The 20,233-nt window shown below is 49.1% G+C and overlaps 1 protein-coding gene across 3 annotated transcripts; it reads right to left on the minus strand.

Moving 5' to 3' along the window:
• Positions 1-9,645: 9,645 nt before the first annotated feature.
• On the minus strand, positions 9,646-19,740 carry INTS15 (integrator complex subunit 15). Of its 3 annotated transcripts, none has more exons than XM_037507105.2 (6): positions 19,271-19,740; positions 18,626-18,847; positions 16,316-16,481; positions 14,349-14,873; positions 13,655-13,694; positions 9,646-10,446 (listed from the first exon to the last, which is right to left on the minus strand). In XM_037507105.2, the coding sequence occupies exons 1-6, from the start codon at positions 19,460-19,462 to the stop codon at positions 10,245-10,247; spliced, it is 1,347 nt and encodes a 448-aa protein (XP_037363002.1). In that variant the 5' UTR covers positions 19,463-19,740; the 3' UTR covers positions 9,646-10,244. The 3 variants fall into 3 exon arrangements, with proteins under 3 accessions (XP_037363002.1, XP_037363003.1, XP_054549670.1); XM_037507106.2 differs by having other exon boundaries at positions 19,301-19,463; XM_054693695.1 differs by lacking the exon at positions 9,646-10,446 and adding an exon at positions 10,453-13,063 and having other exon boundaries at positions 19,271-19,463.
• Between the last annotated feature and the right edge of the window lie 493 nt (positions 19,741-20,233).

Consider the following 20,233-nt stretch of genomic DNA (forward strand, 5'->3'; position numbering starts at 1 on the left):
CCCCTGGTGCACCAGGCAAGTGAGTTCCCTTCCCTGGGCAGGCGAGGAGCTGAGCTGTCTCTGCTGCCCTCTGCCTCCCAGGAGACATCTTCCAGAGGGGTGCAGAGAGTGGGCTCTCTCCTTGAATCTTTAACCTCCCCCTTGCTGTGTCTTTCCCACTGCATTTGCTCATCCTCACAGCTCTCACATTTAAAAACATGCATCTCTACTTCTCTCCTGCCCTAGGTGACCAGGTTTCCTGGAAAGAAGCCCAAAACAGTGTCCAGATCTCCTTCTGCCTCCCTCCTTCCCCTCTCCAATCTGACCTGTGCCCCACCGCCCCACCGCCCCACCGCCCCACTGCCCCATCCAGAGAGCTGGCTCTAACTTCACCAGTGAGCTCCATGTCACAAATGTCATCTTATTCCATCTCTAGGCAGCTTGGAACACTTCTTCAGTGGCTGCCAAGAGAGAAGACTTTGTTTCCCTGCCTCTCCCTCTGCCCACCCCCGTCCCTTGCAGGCTCTGCGTCCTTCGCCAGACCCCTGGCGCCTCTTCACGCAATGAAAAGGGCAGTAGGGTGGAAGTGCCAGTCTCCTCAAAGCTCCAGTCTCGTCCCAAAGAGTATTTCTCCTGCCCAGACCTGAGCACTTCACCAGCAGTCACCTCTTTTCTTCTTTAAATTTTTTAGCAACAGTCTCTCCCCACTTCCCACTCCACCCCCATTTCTTTTGGTATTTGTTGACATACTTGAAAATAATGTACTTAAAATGCACTTACTTGATTTTTCCATTTCAGGGGTTTAATTCTTGTTTGCTAACAAGGGTTTCTTTGCTTATTTGCAGGTGATGTGTCCACTCTTCCCTCCTCAGTTGCTTGTGCAGTGTATTGGGTAGTTAGGATGACTGTTTAGTCAGGTGTTTCTTAAAGATGTGTACATCTTCGGTTAAGCACCATGGGGGCTGCAGTGCTCTGTCATGCTAGGCCTGCATCCTGAGCCCCTGTTGTCAGGGATAGAGCAAGGGCCTTGGGGTGAAATCAAGAAGCTGTCACTAGAAGGAAAGAAAGAACGAGATTTTGGGCGAAAACAAGAGATGCATCATAACTAGAATATATTGCTATTTATTTATAATGTATTTACATAGTTGATCACAATATACACATTGACTTGTAACAATTTGCTTTTTATAACTAAATATATTTCAGACATCTTTCCATATAGAACAAAAAAAATCTACCAAATTAGAAAAAAATCCCCCCTCACCTCCAATTGCAAGGATACACTTAATTTGTCCAGCCCATCCCCTACTGATGAATCACTAAGCTGTTTCTTGTATTTTGCTACTGCAAACATGCTCATACAGAAAACGCAATTGATCTGTGTGGCTCTCTGTGGGCTCTGTCCTGGTAGTGGAATCGCTGGTGAAAGGATACAGTTTTAAGTTCTGATGGGTTCTGCAGGACAAGGTGATACCAATTTAAATCTTCACCAGCTAAGGAGGCCAGTGTTTTTCCTCACCACTCTTATATCAAGGATATCTTTAGTTCTTTTTTTTTTTTTTTAAAGATTTATTTATTTATGCATACAAGAACTGGGGTGCAGGCCAGAAGTGGGGAGTGAGAGGATTCACCAGAGACAGAGTGGGGAGCAGAACAGGCAGACTGACTGAAATACACTGCTGAGGGGAGCAGCAGGCAAGACAGGAGAGGTCTACTGCACCATGTGGGTTGCTCCCTGTCCGGGGATTGAACTCGTGGCTGTGGACAGCTTCATAGGTTGCGTCTTAACCCTTTGCGCCACCAGGGAGGCCCAGGGATATCTTTAGTTCTAAATTTCAAAAATACCCAGTTAAAACTGTTATCCCATTTCACCGGAAGTGTAAGGGTAGGATATTTTAGGATTGGTTTATTTAGTGGCCCAAGGATACCTCAGCGACCAGCTTCCCAAGACGATGCCAAAATACCCAGTGACTCAGAATAGAGACAGTGTCCAGCATTAAAACAGCATGTCCCTACTTCTGGTACCTTTGGCTAGAAAACATTCCAGGAAGCCATCTTCTCAGACTCGCCCCACGTTGGCCAGAATCACATCTGGCCAAAATGTGATAAAATCTCCTTGTAATAAATCAGTGGTCTAGTGAGTAGACCACCCTTACCCATTATGGAACCAAATTCTCTCTTTTTTTTTTAAAGATTGATTTATTTATTTACACAAGCACTGGGTACAGTCAGAAGCACGAGAGGGTGAGAGAATTCACCAGAGCCAGAGCGGGGAGCAGAGCAGGCTGAAGGACCGATGTACACTGCTGAGGGGAGCAGCGGGCGGCAGGAGAGGTCTGCACGCTATGTGGGACCCTCCTCCGGTGGCCGGGGAGCAGCCGAGGATCAAACCAGCGCTGCAAAAGCTGCGGGCAGCTTCGCAACCTAGCGCTCAACCGCTGCGTCACCGGGGAGGCCCTATGGAACCAAATTCTGACCAGAGTGTGGAAGACAGACTGTTTCATACAGATCCCAGTTCACTCCATGGTTGGGGCTGAACCTCCTGGGGCAGTTTCCAAATCTTACTCACCCCAAATGAAACTTTATCAAGAAAAGGAAGAAGGATGGCAGGTAGGAGATGGCCAGTAATTCTGCCACATTCACTGGTAAAAACCACCAAAAAAATTGTAACAACAGCCAATGTGTTAGGCAAGATTATCTCATCATTTTAATTTGCTTTCTAAAAATTCCTTAGTGATATCAAGTCTTTTAAGTTGAAGAATCATTTCTTTTTTTTTTTTTTTTTTTTTTTAAGAGGCATGTATTTTTATTTATTTATGATTTTTATTTACTTGTTTGCTTGTTTTGTTTATACATGCACTGGGTACAGTAAGAAGCGCGGGAGGGTGAGAGAATTCACCAGAGCCAGAGCGGGGAGCAGAGCAGGCAGAAGGACCGAAGTACACTGCTGAGGGGAGCAGCGGGCGGCAGGAGAGGTCTGCCGCGCCATGTGGGACCCTCCTCTGGTGGCCGGGGAGCAGCCGGGGATCGAACCTGCGCCACAGAGGCCGTGGGCAGCTTCGCAACCCAGCGCTCAACCGCTGCGCCACCGGGGAGACCCTGAAGAAGCATTTCTCTCTCATGTATACTTAGTCTTCACCAATCTTGGCTCTCAACTCCCAAAACTCTTGGCATTCCCTAAGATTGAGGGTGTAAACACAGGGTCTTTTCTTTCGTGAATCAGAAGCAATTAAGGATGGGGGATGGGTGCCTGGAGAACCAACCTCGTATTTACAGGGTTGGTTGGAGGAAGAGGAGAGAGACTGGAGATCGAGTTGAGTCGCCAATGGTCAATGATTTAATCGATACTGTCTGTATAAGGCAACCTCCATAAAACCCAAAGAGGACAAGATCTGGAGAACTTCTGTGAGGAGAGTGGCACACCTGAGAAGGCCTGAGCCTCCCAGCTTTTTCCTCATTCCTTGCTCTGTGCATCTCTTCCTTCTGGTTTTTCCTGAATAAAATCTCCTTGTAATAAATCAGTAGTCTAACGAGTAGATGGATTTCTTGAGTTCTGAGACCTGCTTTAGCAAATAATCTCAACCTGAAAAGCCAGTGGGTCGGAAGCCCAGGGAATGGGGGTGGGGGTGGGCTTGTGGTGGCATCTGATGCAGATGGGGCAGTTTTGAGAGAATGAGTCCTTCGTCCGCAGCATCTGATGCTCCCTCTGGGTAGATAGCGTCAGAACTGAGTTGAAGCTCAGGTACCCTCCAGGTGTATAAGAATTGCTTACTAGTGTGAGGGAGCCACCCCCCCCCCCCACCATGAAACTGGTCTCAGGACACTAATTTCATCTTCATTTCTATTTCTAGTTCCCCTATTTCCTTACTTCTGCAAAAGATAACACACTATCAACACTTTTCTGGGCCTTGATTTTTCTTTTCACTTAACACTAAATTCTGGCAGTCATTCCATAGCAGAGTAAGAATATCTTTTTTTTTTCCTTCTTAAACAGTGGCATAATAAATAGTCTGCCATGTGGATAAAACATCTGTTGAGAGACTGGTGGGAAGTTTTTAATCTTTTGCTTTTACACATAAAGCTGCAATAAAAAAAAGCCTAGGATATATATTATTTTGTATTTTTGTCATTGGCTCTTTAGGGTACATTTCTAGAAGTCAATTGTTAGGTCAAAGGGCAAATGCATATGCAATTTTGCTAAATATTGCCCAATTTTTTCCCCAAGAGGTTGTTCCAGTTTGCATCTCTGCCAGTTTCATTGAATTAAGCAAGTGAATCTCCTTTTCATTTCTAGAAGTTTTCTCTGCCTCTTTTTAAAATCTGCTAGGCCATTCATCATTTTTTCCCCTCAGAGGATGGTTTCACACATGTCTTTTATGCCTTTAAACAAAGGGGGCATACGGCTTATGGTCTAGTCCTAACAATCTGACACTGGGAGACTTTGTGAAGCTGTGCTGGGGGTGGTTCCATCTGTTGCATTTATTTTTCACTGTTGACTGGTTGTTGTCCTTGAGTAATCGGGTGTGTTCTCTTTGAGGGCTAGGAGGAATGATTTTCCTCCAGAGCATGTGCATTGCTCCTGCCAGGCACCTGTGAGAATGAGCTACAAGGCTAGGAACTTCCATGAACTGAGGTCACAGAGGGGGTGGCCTGGGGTAATTGTCCACTGGAATGAGAAACAACCCAGTCCCTCACTTCTCAGAAACAAGGCTTCCCCACCCCCACCCAAGTTTGTGCTCAGTGCCAGAACTACCTTCCCTGCAGTCTTCTGTGCTCAGGGACAATGTAGCACTTGGGGTTCCAGCTGATGGTGAGAGGCCTCCTCCTCAATCCCTTGAGGCCCTCAGAGCAGTAGTGCCTTAGTGCACCTTACCTGCCTGTGGGTTATTGGGTTGATCTGAAAAATCTGGCCCATCATTCCCCAGAAACACAAGTTCTAAAAAAAATTTCTTTAAGTAACATGTGAATTATTATCCTTATAAAAAAGTTTAATATGCACAATTGTATACATGCCAATCCTCTTCCTCATGTCAAGCACTAATTCAAGTCTTGGTACCTGTTTTACTGTAACTCAGTATGTCTTCAAAATTTTAAATCAAAATCCAAACTTTAAAACTACACAGATTAGACAACTCTCTTTTCTATTATCCCATTTCCAACACCCTCCCAGAGTTTTCCATTTTCAGTTAGATGTATATAATTTTAAACACATTTGCACACACATCCACGTACCTGTGGAAGAGATGTATCAGCTTGTCTGTTTGGCCCTTTACATGTGGTATTATTCTTCAAAATGCTATGGTGGGGGGGCCTCCCTGGTGGCACAAGGGATTAAGACACAACCTATGAAGATAACCTCAGCCACTGCAGCATAAGCTCAATCCCTGGCCAAAGAGCAACCCACATGGTGCAGCAGACCTCTCCTGACTCACCCGCTGCTCCCCTCAGCAGTGTATTTCAGTCAGTCTGCCTGTTCTGTTCCCCACTCTGTCTCTGGTGAATCCTCTCACCACCCCCACACCTCTGGCCAGTAACCCCAGTTCTTGTATGCAGAAATAAATAAATCTTTGGGGAAAAAATGCTATGGGGGCTTTCACTTAGTAATATTTCTTGAGGTTCTTTCCATGTCTGCAGCCTAAGGGGCAAAAATAGAAAGCCTCTAAGGTCAAATCTGGCTAATGAATATATTAAGGTTCACCCAAGTAATGTTGTGGGGTTTGGGGGTAAGTAGAATAACATACAGAAAAATGCATGTCACGTACAACTTGAATTTTCACAAACTGCATATTTCTGTGTAACCAGCACTGACAGCCTCTTCTAGACACCACACATCCTCCACCACCATCTTCACTTGTAACACTGTCAATTAGTTTTCATATGTGGGCTTTATTTTTTTAATTAGGAAAATATAATGTAGGCCTCCCTGGTGGCGCAAGGGGTTAAGGCACAACTTATAAAGCTATCCACAGCCACTACAGCATGAGTTCGATCCCTGGCCAGGGAGCTACCCACATGGCGCAGCAGACCTCTCCTGACTCAACCTGCTGCTTCCCTCAGCAGTGTATTTCAGTCAGTCTGCCTGTTCTGTTTCCCACTTTGTCTCTGGTGAATCCTCTTACCCCCCGCATCTCTGGCCTGTACCCCAGTTCTTATATGCAAAAATAATAAATTTTTTTTAAAAAGAAAATATGTAAAAATCTTATCTCTATCTCCTTTGGTAAACTCAGAAGTCCTGGCAATACTCATCCTGGTCCACGGGTCCAGCTTGGCATCCATCAGCTCTAAGTGTTCTCAACTTTAGCACACCCCACTCCTAATTCCAAAGGCCCCACCAGCTGACATTACCTGCCTAGTCACTAGGGGCATCGGTGCTCACGACTCTCAGTTGGTAGTCCTGTTTGGATGACTGGTCAAGTTGTATTTGAATTTCCCTCATTAAAAAATTACTGCATGGTGGCACAGGGGTTAAAGACACAGCACTATCAAGCTATTGGCAACCACAGCAACATGAGTTTGACCCCTGGCCAGGGAGTTGACCCACATGGTGCAGCAGACCTCTCCTGTCTCACCTGCTGCTCTCCTCAGCAGCATATTTCAGTAGATCTGCCTGCTGTTCTGCTCCCCACTCTGGTGAATCCTTTCACCCCCCATACCTCTGGCCTACACCTCAGCTCTTGTATGCATAAATAAAATTAAATCTTTTTTTTTTTTAAGATTTATTTATTTATTTTATACAAGAACCAGGGTACAGGCCAGATGTGCGGGAGGATGAGATTTACAGGGACAGAGAGGGGAACAGAACAGGCTGTTCTGACGAAATACACTGCTGAGGGGAGTAGCGGGCGCGACAGGAGAGGTCTGCTGCGCCATGTGGGACTCTCACCGGCCAGCGGGGATCAAACTGGCGCTGCAGAGGCTTCGGACAGCTTCACATCGCAGGGCTGAACCACCTGCGCCACCAGGGGAGGCCCTAAAAATAAATCTTAAAAAAACCTGCACTCAGCATTTCCATATAGATGTGTGTATATGTGTATATTGAGATAAATCTCCATATGTATGTAGCTATATCTCCAATTGAAAACATGTCCACACAAAAACCTGTACACTGATGTCCACAGTAGCAATATTTGTAAGTCAAAAGGCTCAAATGCCCATGAATGGAGAAACAGATAAACAAAATGTGCTTCATGCATACAATGGAATATAATTCAGCCATAGAAAGAGATGAAGCTTTGACCCACATTACAGCACAGATGAATCTTGAAAACACCATATATACTCCATGGTAGAAGCCAGTGGCCAAGGGCCATATGCAGAGTGCTTCCATGTCTATGAATGTTTGAAAAGATGAACCCTAGAGACAGAAAGTAAATTAGTGGTTGGGGGACCGAGGAGCAGGGTAGTGACTGCTAATGGAGATGGGTTTTCCTTTGGGAGATGATGAAATGTTCTAATGTAGTTGTGACAGTTGTACAACTCTGTAAATATACCAAAAACCAGTGAATTGCATTTGTTTTCTTTAAAGATTTATTCATGCATACAAGAACTAGTGTGTAGGCCAGAGGTGCAGGGGGGTGACAGGATTCACCAGAGACAGAGTGGGGGCAGAACAGATATATCTACTGAAATACACTGCTGAGGGGAGCAGCAGGCAAGATAGGAGAGGTCTGCTGCGCCATGTGGGTAGCTCCCTGGCCGGAGATCTAATTCATGCCTCAATGGCTGGTGGTAGCCTTGATAACACTGAGACTTTAACCCCTGAGCAAGAGGCCCCAAATTGCACGCTTTCAATGAGTGAGCTGGGTATATGAATTCTCTCTCAATAAAGCTATCACTTAAACAAATGATACTGCTGTGAATTCCTTTGAGTTTCTGGAATTGCTGGGTTAGTCACTTTATCTCCTAATTTCTCTGGAGTATGATCATCTCCCCACAACCGTAGCAGGTATGCTTCTGATTTTGCCAACCTGATGGGTAAGTGAAAAAAAAATGGCATCTCATTTTAATTTACATTTCTCTGGTTACTAGCTTTGGAATCGTTCCATATTTATTGGCCACTTCTGTTTTCTTTTGTGAATTTTGTTTTTTAATTGGAATGTCTCTTGATTGATCTGTAGTTTTTTTATATAAAACTTTAATTGAAAAAAAGTACATAGATTTGCATGTATAATGATGTATGCAGAGAAGAGGTCTTAATTCATCAACGAATTATCTTTCCAGAAGTTACTCCTGAGAAGTAAGACTTCATTTTCAGCTCTCTATAAATCTCTGTTGGATGCAAGAATAAGTCTCATCCAGTAGAAAGGATCTGCAGAATCTGATGACATGATTCCAAATAGCGGTATGTGACAACATACTAAGAAAATGAAGAGTTATAGCAGTCCATAGTACCTTCTCTCTAAACTGGATCTTCCTTTCAGGTTTCTGAATTTCCGGTAAAACTGCACAGATTTGATAACTTCTAAAAGTTTGATGCCCATGGCGGTGGCTGAGCGGCCCGTCGGGGCACAGCAGCCTCAGTGCTGCCTTCGTTAGGGTCCTGCTGCTGGGGCCTCTGCGCCCGCTCCCGACTCGCTCCAGCCAGCCCCGCCTGATCTGTAGTTTTTACACATTCTGTATACTTTGTTTTCTGTTACCAACATTTTCTCATATCAATTTTTAACATATGTAAACCTCTTAAGAGGACCTGGTACACATTTACTGGCTGGGAGCTATTATTAATAAGAAAAAAGGCAAGACTGGGGGAAGGTGTGAGCCATCCACCTGCATCTATGTTTAATAGGTTGACTCAATTGTTCACACACTACTAGAAATATCAGCAAAGGGAGTCCGTAGCTCTAGCGGTTTTATTTTTTTTCCCTACAATTTCCTTTTCCTTTTGGCAAAACCCACCTTTGCCAGTGAACTTGGACATATCTAGGCCCTGGACATGTTTGGGGGGGGGAGGGGCTGCCTTCTGAGACAGCTCGGAGACTACCCCTCGCTAGACAGTGGTGAGAGTGTCCTTCCTTTCCCACCTGTTTGGAATATACGCCCATCAGCCGGCCACCGAAGAGCAGACAAGTACTCACCCTGAGTTTCACAGACGCGTCCCATCCAGAAATGGAGGCAGGCCACTTCAGCTGGAAATTTCCTTTCCAGTCATTGCTTTCAACAGCAATTTAAAAAAGATTCCCACAGCCTTCACTTTGCAGGCGGGGCCCTCTACACAGGCTGTGGCCGCAGGATCCTGGCTGGACACTCAGGGCTCAGGGCAGGCTAGGGGCTTGTCTGCGGAAGCACATGTAGGGGTCTTGGCAACCGGGGGTGGCCTTTATGGCGAACAGTGCCTGTTCCTTGTCTTGAGGAATGCCTTAAACCTCTCCCTTTCTCTACCACAATGTTAAATTTTGGAACCCTCTCATTCCTGGTGTCCAGCCTAGCGGAGTGCGGCGGCAAGCTTACTGGGAGCTTTGCCCTCCCTAAACTGATGAGAACTCAGGGCACACCCCTTCCTTTCATGCACTGAAATACCAATTCCTGAGGGCTGTGTTTCGTACCTGAGGGAAGAACCTGTACCTGGGGCAAGGGGCCTGGGCAGCGCTCTGCCGTGCCAGCAGATCCCAGCAGGGGACACCGCAGACTGGCGAGGCAGCCCCCGCGGCTTACATTTAGCAGGTCATGGATGTACCTTTCATAAAGTCTACAAAACTTGTTTAGGAAAAATTTATTTGAACATATGAAAAGGAAAATTTAGAGACCCCAATAAAACAGAAGTTGCTTTCCCTGGTGGGGGCAGCCCCCCCCAGTTTCCTTGCACAGAGCCAAGTGCCTTGGGGACGCTGCCGCACTCGTCCCGCTTGGAGCTCAGGGAGCAGCTGCCACAGCAGCCTGTGCTTGCGGCTCTTTCCCAAGGAGAGAAGCCAGACGACCGGATCAGCAAAGGCTGCTTGGCACGTCCTCTCCCGGACAGCGCAGGCTCAGACGTGTGTGTCTGAAAGGAGGCTCACAGCATGGGCATCTTTTAAGACACCCTCACTGCGCTGCAGGCTGGACATTCTTCCTTCTTCGATCCAATCTGGACTCTCACAGCTGGGACCCGGGAGGAGGCACCTGGGCGGCGAGGTCACAGAACTTCCACACCAGGGTAGTTCTGCCGGCGAAGAGGGGATAGCTGGCCACCTCCCAAAGGTCCTCTTCTATGGGGTCGGTCACCCTTTCTCTGAAAGGTTCCTCCACACCAGGCACAGAAGGCACACTGCCACATGGCAGCACAGGGGCCCAGCCTAGCGGATGGGCCTGAATGGAAACGTCATGCCTGAGATGAAGGTGTGCCCGGGGTGTGTGGGCAGGGCAGGGTGAGCAGCAGGGTGGGCTGGCACGGCCCCGTAGCCCAGCGGGGGCGTGTGGATGTGAGGGTAGAAGCCAGGAGGGAGCGCTGCATGTGGCGACTGCTGTACTGGGCCCGAGATCACCAGCTGGAGCAGGCTGCAAATATAAGGAGACGGGTGAGGACACACTGATGGCAGTGACAAGGCTCACCAACATGTGGCATCAGGGCTGGCCTGTCCCCCTACTGGCTGTGCCATGGGGGAGAAAAGAGAAGGGTGGCGGCCTCACACTTGCACCAGGAAAGATACCAGGTGGAGGCGCAGAACATGCAGATTCCACAGGAAGGACACAGGCCTGTGCCTGGGGCCCAGCAGCAGGTAAACCCCTGAGGTGGCAGGATTCAGACTAGGGCCCAGGCAGAGGAGACAGCAGGGGCCACCAGAGGGAAAAGCCAGGATCCCCAGGTGACGAGGCAGACAACACAGCCTGCCCTCACTCTCAGTGGCATGGGGACCACGATGGGTGGTTTGTGCCTCAGTTTCAACTGTCCACTCATATAACGCTGTGGCTGAGGAGCCTCAGCTGACAGGGCAGCAGGCCAGTTCTCTACGCATCATTCTTCACGACTGAGTTCCAGATGAATTCTAAGCAAAGCCACACGAAAGCAGACCTTTCAGATCTCCTGACCGGGCATCAGTGTAGGCCCCACCCTCAGAAATGGCCCGGGCCTAGATCAGTCCTACCACTGTTGGGCCACTCCCCTCCCCCTTACACCCTCTACTCTTACGCCAAGCAGCTTCAGAACCCCTGCTCACTAGTTCCTTCATGCTACTCCCTGCAACCAACCTTCCTAAACAAGTTGGTTTAGGAGGAATTATTACAGATGCAAAATTTAGGTCACATTTGTTTGAATCTACATAGCCTCCCAGAGATAGAAGGGTTTTCAAGAAGTTTCTGGTCTAGTGGGAAACACAATTAACACCAATGAGACAATCAGAATTCAGAGAAGTATTCCCAGCAACTATATGTCTTCTCTCTACCCACATCAGTTAGAGGCTGCCCCCAGGAGGCCTTGGACTTGCCTCAGGAGAGGCAACCACAGGCTCCAGAGGGCAGGGTCACAGCCTGCAGGGCGGAGTCAGGCCTGGAGGGCAGAGTCAGAGCATTAAGGTAGGGCTAGAAGGGGCTGTTAAGATGTTCTAGAGGGATTATATTATTGGGATAATGGATTTACAACCTGTCATCATTTAAATACCCTGAAAATATTAAACATTAAATAAAAACTGCAGTAAGAAGGGATTATTGCCAAGAGTGGGGGACAAGGGCTAACTTATAAGACAATGTCCTGAGATGCCAAGGAATTTTGATGGAACCCAGAAAAAAAGGAGGGTGTGGCTGCTCTGCACAAGCTGTCCACTCTGTGCTGTAACAGCTCAGGCACAAACACTCTGTGCTGCCAGGAACCACGCACTTTACCATCTCAGTCCTCGTTATCTACCCAGACACCTGACCGCAGCAGCCCATTTCCCCCAGAGTGACATGCCGAGCCCCCAACACGGGAAGAGGACACTGGTCCTCTGGTTGGAGCTATTCTAAGCTCAGCCCGGGAATCAGTATTTTGCTGAGGCTTTGCCCTCACATCAGGCACGATTCTGTACCAGCCTGTAGCACCAGTCTTTAGGGCCTGGAAGAGTCAGGCCAGGTCCTGGGCAGAGGGCAGCACACCCAGCGCCATGGAGTCAGACTGGCGCGCCCACCCGCTAACTACCAGCTGCGAACAGCAGCCATGGAGCCCACTATCCCTGTTAAAAATCAATGGGGTCAGGGCCTCCCCAGTGGCGCAGTGGGTTCAGTGCAGTGCTGTGAAGCTGTCTATAGCCTCTGCAGCATGGGTTCGATTCCCAGCCAGCCAGGGAGATTCCCACATGGCGCAGCGGATCTCTCCTGTCTCGCCCGCTGCTTCCCTCAGCAGTGCTTTTGGTCCATCTGCCTGTTCCACTCCCAGCTCTGTCTCTGGTGAATCCTCTCACCCTCTCGCGCCTCTGGCCTGTACCCCAGCTCTTGTATAAATAAATCTTTAAAAAAAAATTAGTGGGGTCCTTGAAGAACCCTAATCATCCTACCGGCTTAACTCAGTCACGTTCCTTTCCATGACCCTGCCCAGGCGCACCTACAGCGTGCAGGGGAGTCTGGCCTCCGCTGTAGACACTTCCCCACACAGCGGCCACAATGACTGTTTTTAGTGGATACCCGGTTCTAGCCTTCTGATGTGTCCCTACTTACTAAGCATCCCACGCTGGAGACAGGGCTACTTCTGGGGTTTTGCTACTAGTATTGCCGCATTTGCATGGGACATTTTTGGGCACACAGTCTTTTGCTCTTAGGTTCAGTGAATAAGATTAAATGAAATGCCTGTTAGTAAAGTAAGTGGCAGTAGTCACACTTAGTAGATACTACATCCAAGTACTGTTGTAAGTGCTTTCGGTGTTTTCACTCATTTAAGTCTCACAAAAATCATATGGCGGGGCGGAGGGGGCGGTGTGCATTGAACAGGTCACTATTATTTTCTCAATAGAAAAAAATCTATTTCTAGAGAAAGAAAAAAATCTATTTCTAGGGAAAACAGGTGCAGCAGGAGATAAGGAACTTGCCCGAGGTCAGAGAGGCAGGAACTTGCCCAAGGTCAGAGAGGCAGGAAGTAGCAAAGTTGGAATTCTTCCCCCGGAGCGAGGCGGCCACACGGATCCCGCTGTGCACCACCATCGCTGCCTCCCTAGAATGATGACAGTAACCACCACCTGCCGAGACCCTGTGCGCCACAACCCATGCTCAGGAATTTCCCACCACCACCCGGTTCAACCCCTACCACAACACCAAGACACAACCAAAAACACCATCTGCATTTTACAAGCACATGTGTGTGCGCATGCACGTGTGTGTAGGGGAACTGACGTGAGATCACCCAGGTGAGGAAGCAAACCCCAAACAAGACCACACTCAGAACCTGGTCTGCATCACCTGCTGCCAGCTCGCAGCCCAACTGACACCCAGTGCCAGGGCTGTGCTGTCTGAGAGAGAGGTGTATGCGATTCAGGGTCACCAGGAAACACTGATGCACTGTGACCACATCAGTTTATTCTGGTTTTCTTCCCTGAACCAGCAGGATCACCCCTTTCCTCATCTCTAATTTTGTCTCTACTCGGGCTTCCTCTCATGTCCACTCCCCATTTATCATCAGGTCCTCCAGGGGCTCCTTATGGACAGCAGCTCTGAACCCTGCAGACCAGCTCCCCAAGGAAGCCAGGACGAGGGGTGTCCCCACTTGCACGCCCTGCCCCCAGTAAGAAGTCTGCGAGGCACTTACTTATTGTGGGGCAGCCGGGAGCATAAGGTCCTCAGGTCATCTGAAATCAAAGACACGTAGTAAGGAGAGGTGCACAGAAGAGCAGCTGCACTGCACTTTCAGCATCTCTGAGAAACGAGGTTCTCTTTTTCTCCCATTTTTGCATTAACAACTAAATCTCAAACAAAATATGTTACTTAGGAGAGGCAGCTCTGGGTAACTTATCCAGATGCGCCCCCAAGGTGGGGCTCTCACCGAGCTTATCAGACACCATGGCCTTATAAGAGCAGCAAGGGGGAACCCAGTGCCTGCGACCACCACACAGGTTGCAGGCCACCTCTGGGAGCCGATAGTTAACATGCAGCACCGATGTGTGGGAGAACAACAGGTGGTGGGTATGTTTTACACGTACGGGGGGTGGTTATAAGTGAATACATTTGGTCAAAACCCATCAAGCTTTACACTTAAGCCTCTGCATTTTACTGGATGAAAACTATACCTCAATTGGGGGGAAAAAAAAGGACTGCACAGGAGAAGGAAAAGATTCCTTAATAAGAAAAATACGAAGCTATGATGCAGGCCTGGAGTCGTCCTCACTTAGGATAGGAGTCCTAAGTGCAGCAGAAAACAGTACCATCCAGGAAGCCCTAGTTCTTTCTCTGATGGGTAGAGATGTGCCCACCCCTAGGAAGGCCTGGGCCCTGAAATCACCCACCTCGTGTGCACAGCAGGGCTCCAGAGGCCATGGCCACCTGTAAAGCCTGTGCGAGACGGTCCAGAGACAGCTCAATTTCCTGGGAGGCATTGAGGGGGTTCAGTTCATCTGCCAGTCTATTGATCTCTTCGACCAGTGGGACCATGTGGTCAAACAGGATCAGTCCCAGGCGCCCATAAAGATTCTTCTCAGTCAAGTGCACCTGAAGCATCATGAGCACCTGCAGGACGCTGAGGTGGAGTTTCGAGTACAAGAGGTGGAAGTCTCTGTCCATCCCTCCCGAGTCCTTTGGAACTTTGGCAGTGACGTGGCCATTGGATAAGGAGGGCTTCTTCTTCCTTTTATAAGCCAGAGGGGCCTTCACACACCAGCGGATCAATCCAGTAAGCGGGGTGAGCTCTAAAAAGCCTATTGGGAGATTGGCTGCTATTGGAGTATTTAAAAAAGTGATAAGAATCAACCGAGGGTCCTCAAAAACCCAGTTGACAATCATTTCGAGCAAGTCCAATGGTGGAATGAGATCATCTGCAAACAGAGATACATGAGGTCAGAGGGCTTCCAGCTGCCACAAGGAAATGGAAGTGGGGGAGAGGAGACGGACCCCTTGATACTGGACTGACCACCTGACTTTCTGACCACATACTTCCTGGACTTATCTACTTTCTGTCTCCTTTTCTAGAAGAGCCCCTCTGTGAGCGCTGGCACTTTCATCTTCTTCAGTGTTAAATCCCCAGTGCTAGAATCATCTGTCCAAGGTGGGCTCAAAAAATATTTGTTAAAACAATTCCCTAAGGGTCTCCCCGGTAGCGCAGCGGTTGAGCGCTGGGTTGCGAAGCTCCCTGCAGCCTCTGCAGCTCCGGTTCGATCCCCAGCTGCTCCCCGGCCACTGGAGGAGGGTCCCACATGGCGCGCAGACCTCTCCTGCCGCCCGCTGCTCCCCTCAGCAGTGTACTTCGGTCCTTCTGCCTGCTCTGCTCCCCACTCTGGCTCTGGTGAATTCTCTCACCCTCCCGCGCTTCTGACTGTACCCAGTGCTTGTATAAATAAATAAATAAATCGTTAAAAAAAAAAAAAAAAAAAAACAATTCCCTAAAATCCTATTATACCTTGAAGAAATTTCATCCTATGGGTCAATTTAAATAAAATGCCAGTTTTTGTGTCTAACACTATATCACACATTACTCTTCCCTGCCATCCCAGTGTTTGGTATCCCCTCCATAACACAGTGACAGCTACAGGAGCAGCCTGGTCAGGGATTCCAAGGGTCATCTGCCCCAAACCTGGAACCTCTGTGTAAGCACAATTTGACTCAAGAACTGGCACATCCTACAGCCCAGAGAGAGCACCATGAGAAAAAAAAAAAAGTTGACATTTATTTTTGGCTTGCCATGTGTCAGGCATTGGTCTAAATCTTTTACACAGATTAGCTCGTTTAATCCTCCAACCATCCCATCTATTAGATGAGATGAGGAAACCGAGGCCAAGTGAAATACTCTCCCCAGGAGTCATCAAAAGGTCTGGTCCGGGTGGCCTGGCTCTTACCATTAGGCACAATCCCCCCTGGGATCGGCATGCAATGCCCTTGAGTTGGCTGTGTGCCTGGGAGCAGGTCCCCAGCCTCCTGTCTAGGGCTGGGCACCCCAGAGCCCCTGGGAAAGCTAGGTAAGGATACCCAAGCCCCATCTAGGTTGCTTAGGGCCAAAGTCAAACACGAAGAGGAAAGTGTGGGGTGGGGGAGACACATGTCAGTAGAAGTCAGGCAACTGGATATCACTAAGAAAAGTTCCCGGTTAGCAAATTCTAGAAGTTCAGTGGTCTGTACCTTTAGCTTTCAGCCTAAAATAAAATACACATTTGAAAGAAAAAAAGGCTAAAGCAATCACTGTACATTTCACCTGGGGTTCAGTAGAAATAAAATTGGCATCAGTTAAAGCTTCTCAAATGGCAACAACCTGTATAAAGTTTACCTGAAGAGAGGTCATAAAGCGCAGTGACGGAGGTTATGAACTGGCAGCAGAAGCGAGGACTGGCACTGAATATCTGCTTCAGGGTCTGAACGGATCCTGGCACCAAGCAGCAGTAGTCGTCCACAAGGGCCCTGGCTAACCTCACACAGTACACCACGGGGGTCCGCTGCAAAGAAGCACAGCCCATGTAACTACAGGCGTTGTGAGCTAGTAGACTAGCACCGAAGCATACATGGCGGAGGCCGTCATTAGTGGCAGGACCTCTTCCAGGAGTGGAAGAGGTAAGGAGCTTACTTTGAAGCAGGGGTTGGTCAATTAAAGTCCACAGACCAAACCCATCCCATTATCTGTTTCTGTAAATAAACTTTTATTAAGGGTCTCCCCTGGTGGCGCGGGCGGTTGAGCGCTGTGCTATGAAGCTGTCCGCAGCCTCTGCAGCGCCGGTTCTCTCTGCAGCGCTGGCGAGGGTCCCACATGGCGCTGCAGACCTCTCCTGTTGTACCCGCTGCTCCCTTCAGCAGTGTATTTCGTCAGTCTGCCTGTTCTGTTCCCCACTCTGTCTCTGGTGAATCCTCTCACCCTCCTGCGCATCTGGCCTGTACCCCGGTTCTTGTATAAATAAATAAATAAATCTTTAAAAAAATACTTTTATTAAAACACAGCTTTCCTATGTGCTTGCCTATTGTCTGAGGCTGCTCTTACACTGCAAAGCAGAGCTGAGTTATTGTGGCAGAGCCTGAAATATTTACCGTCTTACCCTTTACATATAATATACCTGCTGACCCTTGCTTTCAAGTTCACTTAGGAAAGATGGTACCTGACTTCCAGTGAGGAAATGACAACTTATATAATCCCACAGATGACACTTCACAGGTAAAAACTAACGCTTGTGATTACTTTCAAGAGGTTTAGGAGGGTCTGTGAACCATTTATGCTTCAGATGTTTATTTAGAGGATTCCTTTCTGGATTTCCTTTCCAATTCTGCTCTCTTTCAGGCTTCCTATACCATGATTGAGTACTGTTTTTCAATCCAACAGGACCACCCTCCTCTGCTTTTCTCCTTCCCACTCAGAAACCAATCTATAGTTATGGCCACCTTCATACAACTGCTGCTCAGGATGCTACAGCTCCCAGGCGCAATGAGGCTGCAGGGGCAAGTGCAGAGACAGTAGACCAGACCAATCATTCAAGCTGAAATCTGCTCCTACAATCTCAACCCGGCCATCTGGAACCTTCTTCACTAGGGCAAAATCTGGCCCAAACCACTAAAATCCTTTCCTGTCACTAATATTTGTTTTCATTTTGCCAAAAAGCCAGCGCAGCAGCACCATGAGAGGAAAACAGAAAACTACATGATGAATTACAAGATGCCAAGCTTGACTTCACTAGTCTGTCAAGGGTTAGAGACAATTCTGATGTTCAATACAACGCACCCTAGAAATCAGACTGGTGAGAACTAAGATATAGTTTTCACTGAAATCTACCTATGCACTAAAAAAAAATATAATTTTGCTAGCCAAATTTTCAGGATAAACAAGATTACAAGAAAAACAAACTGAAACAAATGCAAATGATTCTACACACTTGGGAGTAGAGCAGCAGGTTGTGAAACTGAATGTAATAAATTCCATTAACTTGTCTGAGGATCACATTAACTAAAATTTTGAGTTGATAATGATGGATTATCAAATTTTCAAACACTTTAATTAACAAAAACCAAAATAAATCATCCAAAAATACCATCCAACACAAAATTTATTGTAAATATACATTTTTTCTTGCTACTTAATGCATATTCATTATAAGAGCCATGCACTTTGCAAACTTTGCAAAATCACCCTGAAATGATGCAAAACAATTCACATGTTCACTAACTACAGAAAATTAAGCAGAAAATCTAACTGCCAAAAGTAGACATATAATGACCTTTTAAAAAAATCCTACCTTTGGGGCTGCATGCATACCTGTTTTCAAAATCCTACCATGTAACTTCCAACTAAGAAAAATGATTTTCCACTTGCTTTCTTAATTTATTTACCACTACAAACTAAAGTTTTCTCAAGAATGGTTACTATCTATGTGTAAATTCAGCTCTAGAGTATCAGCACACTGGGTAGTGGCATCAAGGAGGCAACATGCGAAAAAGGCTTCCGCGGAAATCCAATTAAATGCAAAATCCTGACACTAAAGTCCTCTTCAGACTTGAGACTCTCAATAACAGGCCTTTAACACCATTGAGATGTGGCTGTCACACATCCAGTGACACAGGGACAGAGACCCTGGGGAGAAGGCAATTTCTAGAGAAGTACCTGGAGCCAGGAGGCTGCACACTCTAACACTGGGATGCGACACACAGCTACCGCCATGGAGACTAGTTTTCCCAACAAGCTCATCCGGCTGTCATCAGCTTTGTTCCCTTGAGGGCTGAAAAGGGATGAGAAAATAATCTGCCGGACAGAGTCCTTGGTTTGCTCCTGGAAATAATTGCACATGATTTCAAGAAGCTGAAGCTCCTGCAGTGAATTCAATCTCTGTAAAACAAATCCAGGCGAAGCAGTAAGAAATTTGGCTTGAGCATGCTTATTAACTCACACAGCAAGAAAGCAGAACATACACTAGTCTCCCCTGAGAACTTCTCAGCACTCTACAGCCCACTCCCAGAGCAGAGCTCTACCGTGGCTCGCAGGAAATGTCAGTCCGGGGGGACCGGGGATCACCTGCGGCGGTTCGAGACGCTCGGCTACCAGGCCCTCACCACCCCTCAGCAGCGGCTGTCACGCGTCCCGCGACCCAGGCGCCCGCGAGCAGCGCCCCGCGCCCAGAGGAGGTGGGTCTGGCGGCTGCGGAAGGAGCGAGGCCGGGGCGAGAACGCACGCCCGGCGCGCCGCGCCCCGGGGGAGGGAGGGGAGGAGGGAGCTCGGCCCCGGGCCGCGGGGCTCGCCCGCCCGCCGCACCTTGGGCTGCGCGCCGCGCTCCTTGGGCACCTGGAACACGAACTCCTCGAGCAGCTCCACGGAGCCCTTGTCCACGATGGGCAGCGGCGCGCTCTGCAGCTGGCTGCTGAAGAAGATGTCCAGGTGGTACAGCACCTCCTTGGCGGCGCTCAGCGCGTCGCGGCGCAGCAGCGAGTGGCGGATGTCGCTCATGGCGCCGCCGCGGCGGCCGGGCGCGGGGAGCGCGTCGGGACTTCCGCCCGCGCCGCGCCGCGCCCGCCGCCGCCGCCGCCGAGACAAAGAGGCCGCGACCGGCCCGCCGCCCGCCGCCCCCGGGCGCGGGCCGCGGTGCCCGGCCGCCCGCCGCTTCCCGCCCGGGCCTGCTCAGGGGGCCATCGCCGCCGCCGGCCGGCGGGCGCCCCGGGTGTGCGACGGCTGCGCCAGCGAGAGCCGCGGGAGCCCGACGCCGCGGAGCCGAACGGCGGCGGAATGCCGAGTGCGCGACGGCGGCCCGCAGGGGCCAAGCTCGGGCGGCGGCGGCGAGCGCCCGCTCTCGGAGGGCGCCCCCTGGCGGCCCGGCCGGCGGGCGCGGGAGGCCGCGGCGGCGGCGGCAGACTCCGCCCCCGCGGGCCCCACTCCGGGCCCCGAACCGCCCCCGGACCCGAGCCCCGGGGTCCACGGCGCTCCGGCGGGAGGTGCCACACCCACCTGTGACCGCTTAATGGTGATCGCGCCCCCACCCAGCGCAAGACTTTCTCGAGCTCGTCTGGCTTCCTTCATGCAGCCTTAAAAGCCTCCACTATTTGATTTCACCGTGTTTTTCCACCAGGAGATAGGTTGGTGGTGCCGGGCCCGGGGCTAGGCCCTAGAATTCACCGAATGGATTACACCGGTGCTGCACTCATAGGCTACAATGACAACATGATACCTACCCACTCGATTCCTGTCCCAAGGGCCCCTAGTTCCCAATCTCCCCCATGTCAC

This window comes from Talpa occidentalis, unplaced genomic scaffold (assembly GCF_014898055.3).
Source record: "Talpa occidentalis isolate TD23 unplaced genomic scaffold, MPIMG_talOcc4v2.1 talOcc4.12, whole genome shotgun sequence".
In the NCBI taxonomy this organism is placed as follows: Eukaryota; Metazoa; Chordata; class Mammalia; order Eulipotyphla; family Talpidae; genus Talpa; species Talpa occidentalis.

Bases quoted from the DNA above. Each gene is read 5' to 3' on its own strand.
- INTS15 (XM_037507105.2), bottom strand. From the start codon at position 19,462: ATGAGCGACATCCGCCACTCGCTGCTGCGCCGCGACGCGCTGAGCGCC. The intron at 16,482-18,625 runs GTACTTCTCTAG...GCTTCTTTGCAG, and splicing joins GTGCAGCCTCCTGGCTCCAG to CGGACCCCCGTGGTGTACTG. The intron at 10,447-13,654 runs GTAAGTGCCTCG...TTATATTTGCAG, and splicing joins TCCCGGCTGCCCCACAATAA to CCTGCTCCAGCTGGTGATCT.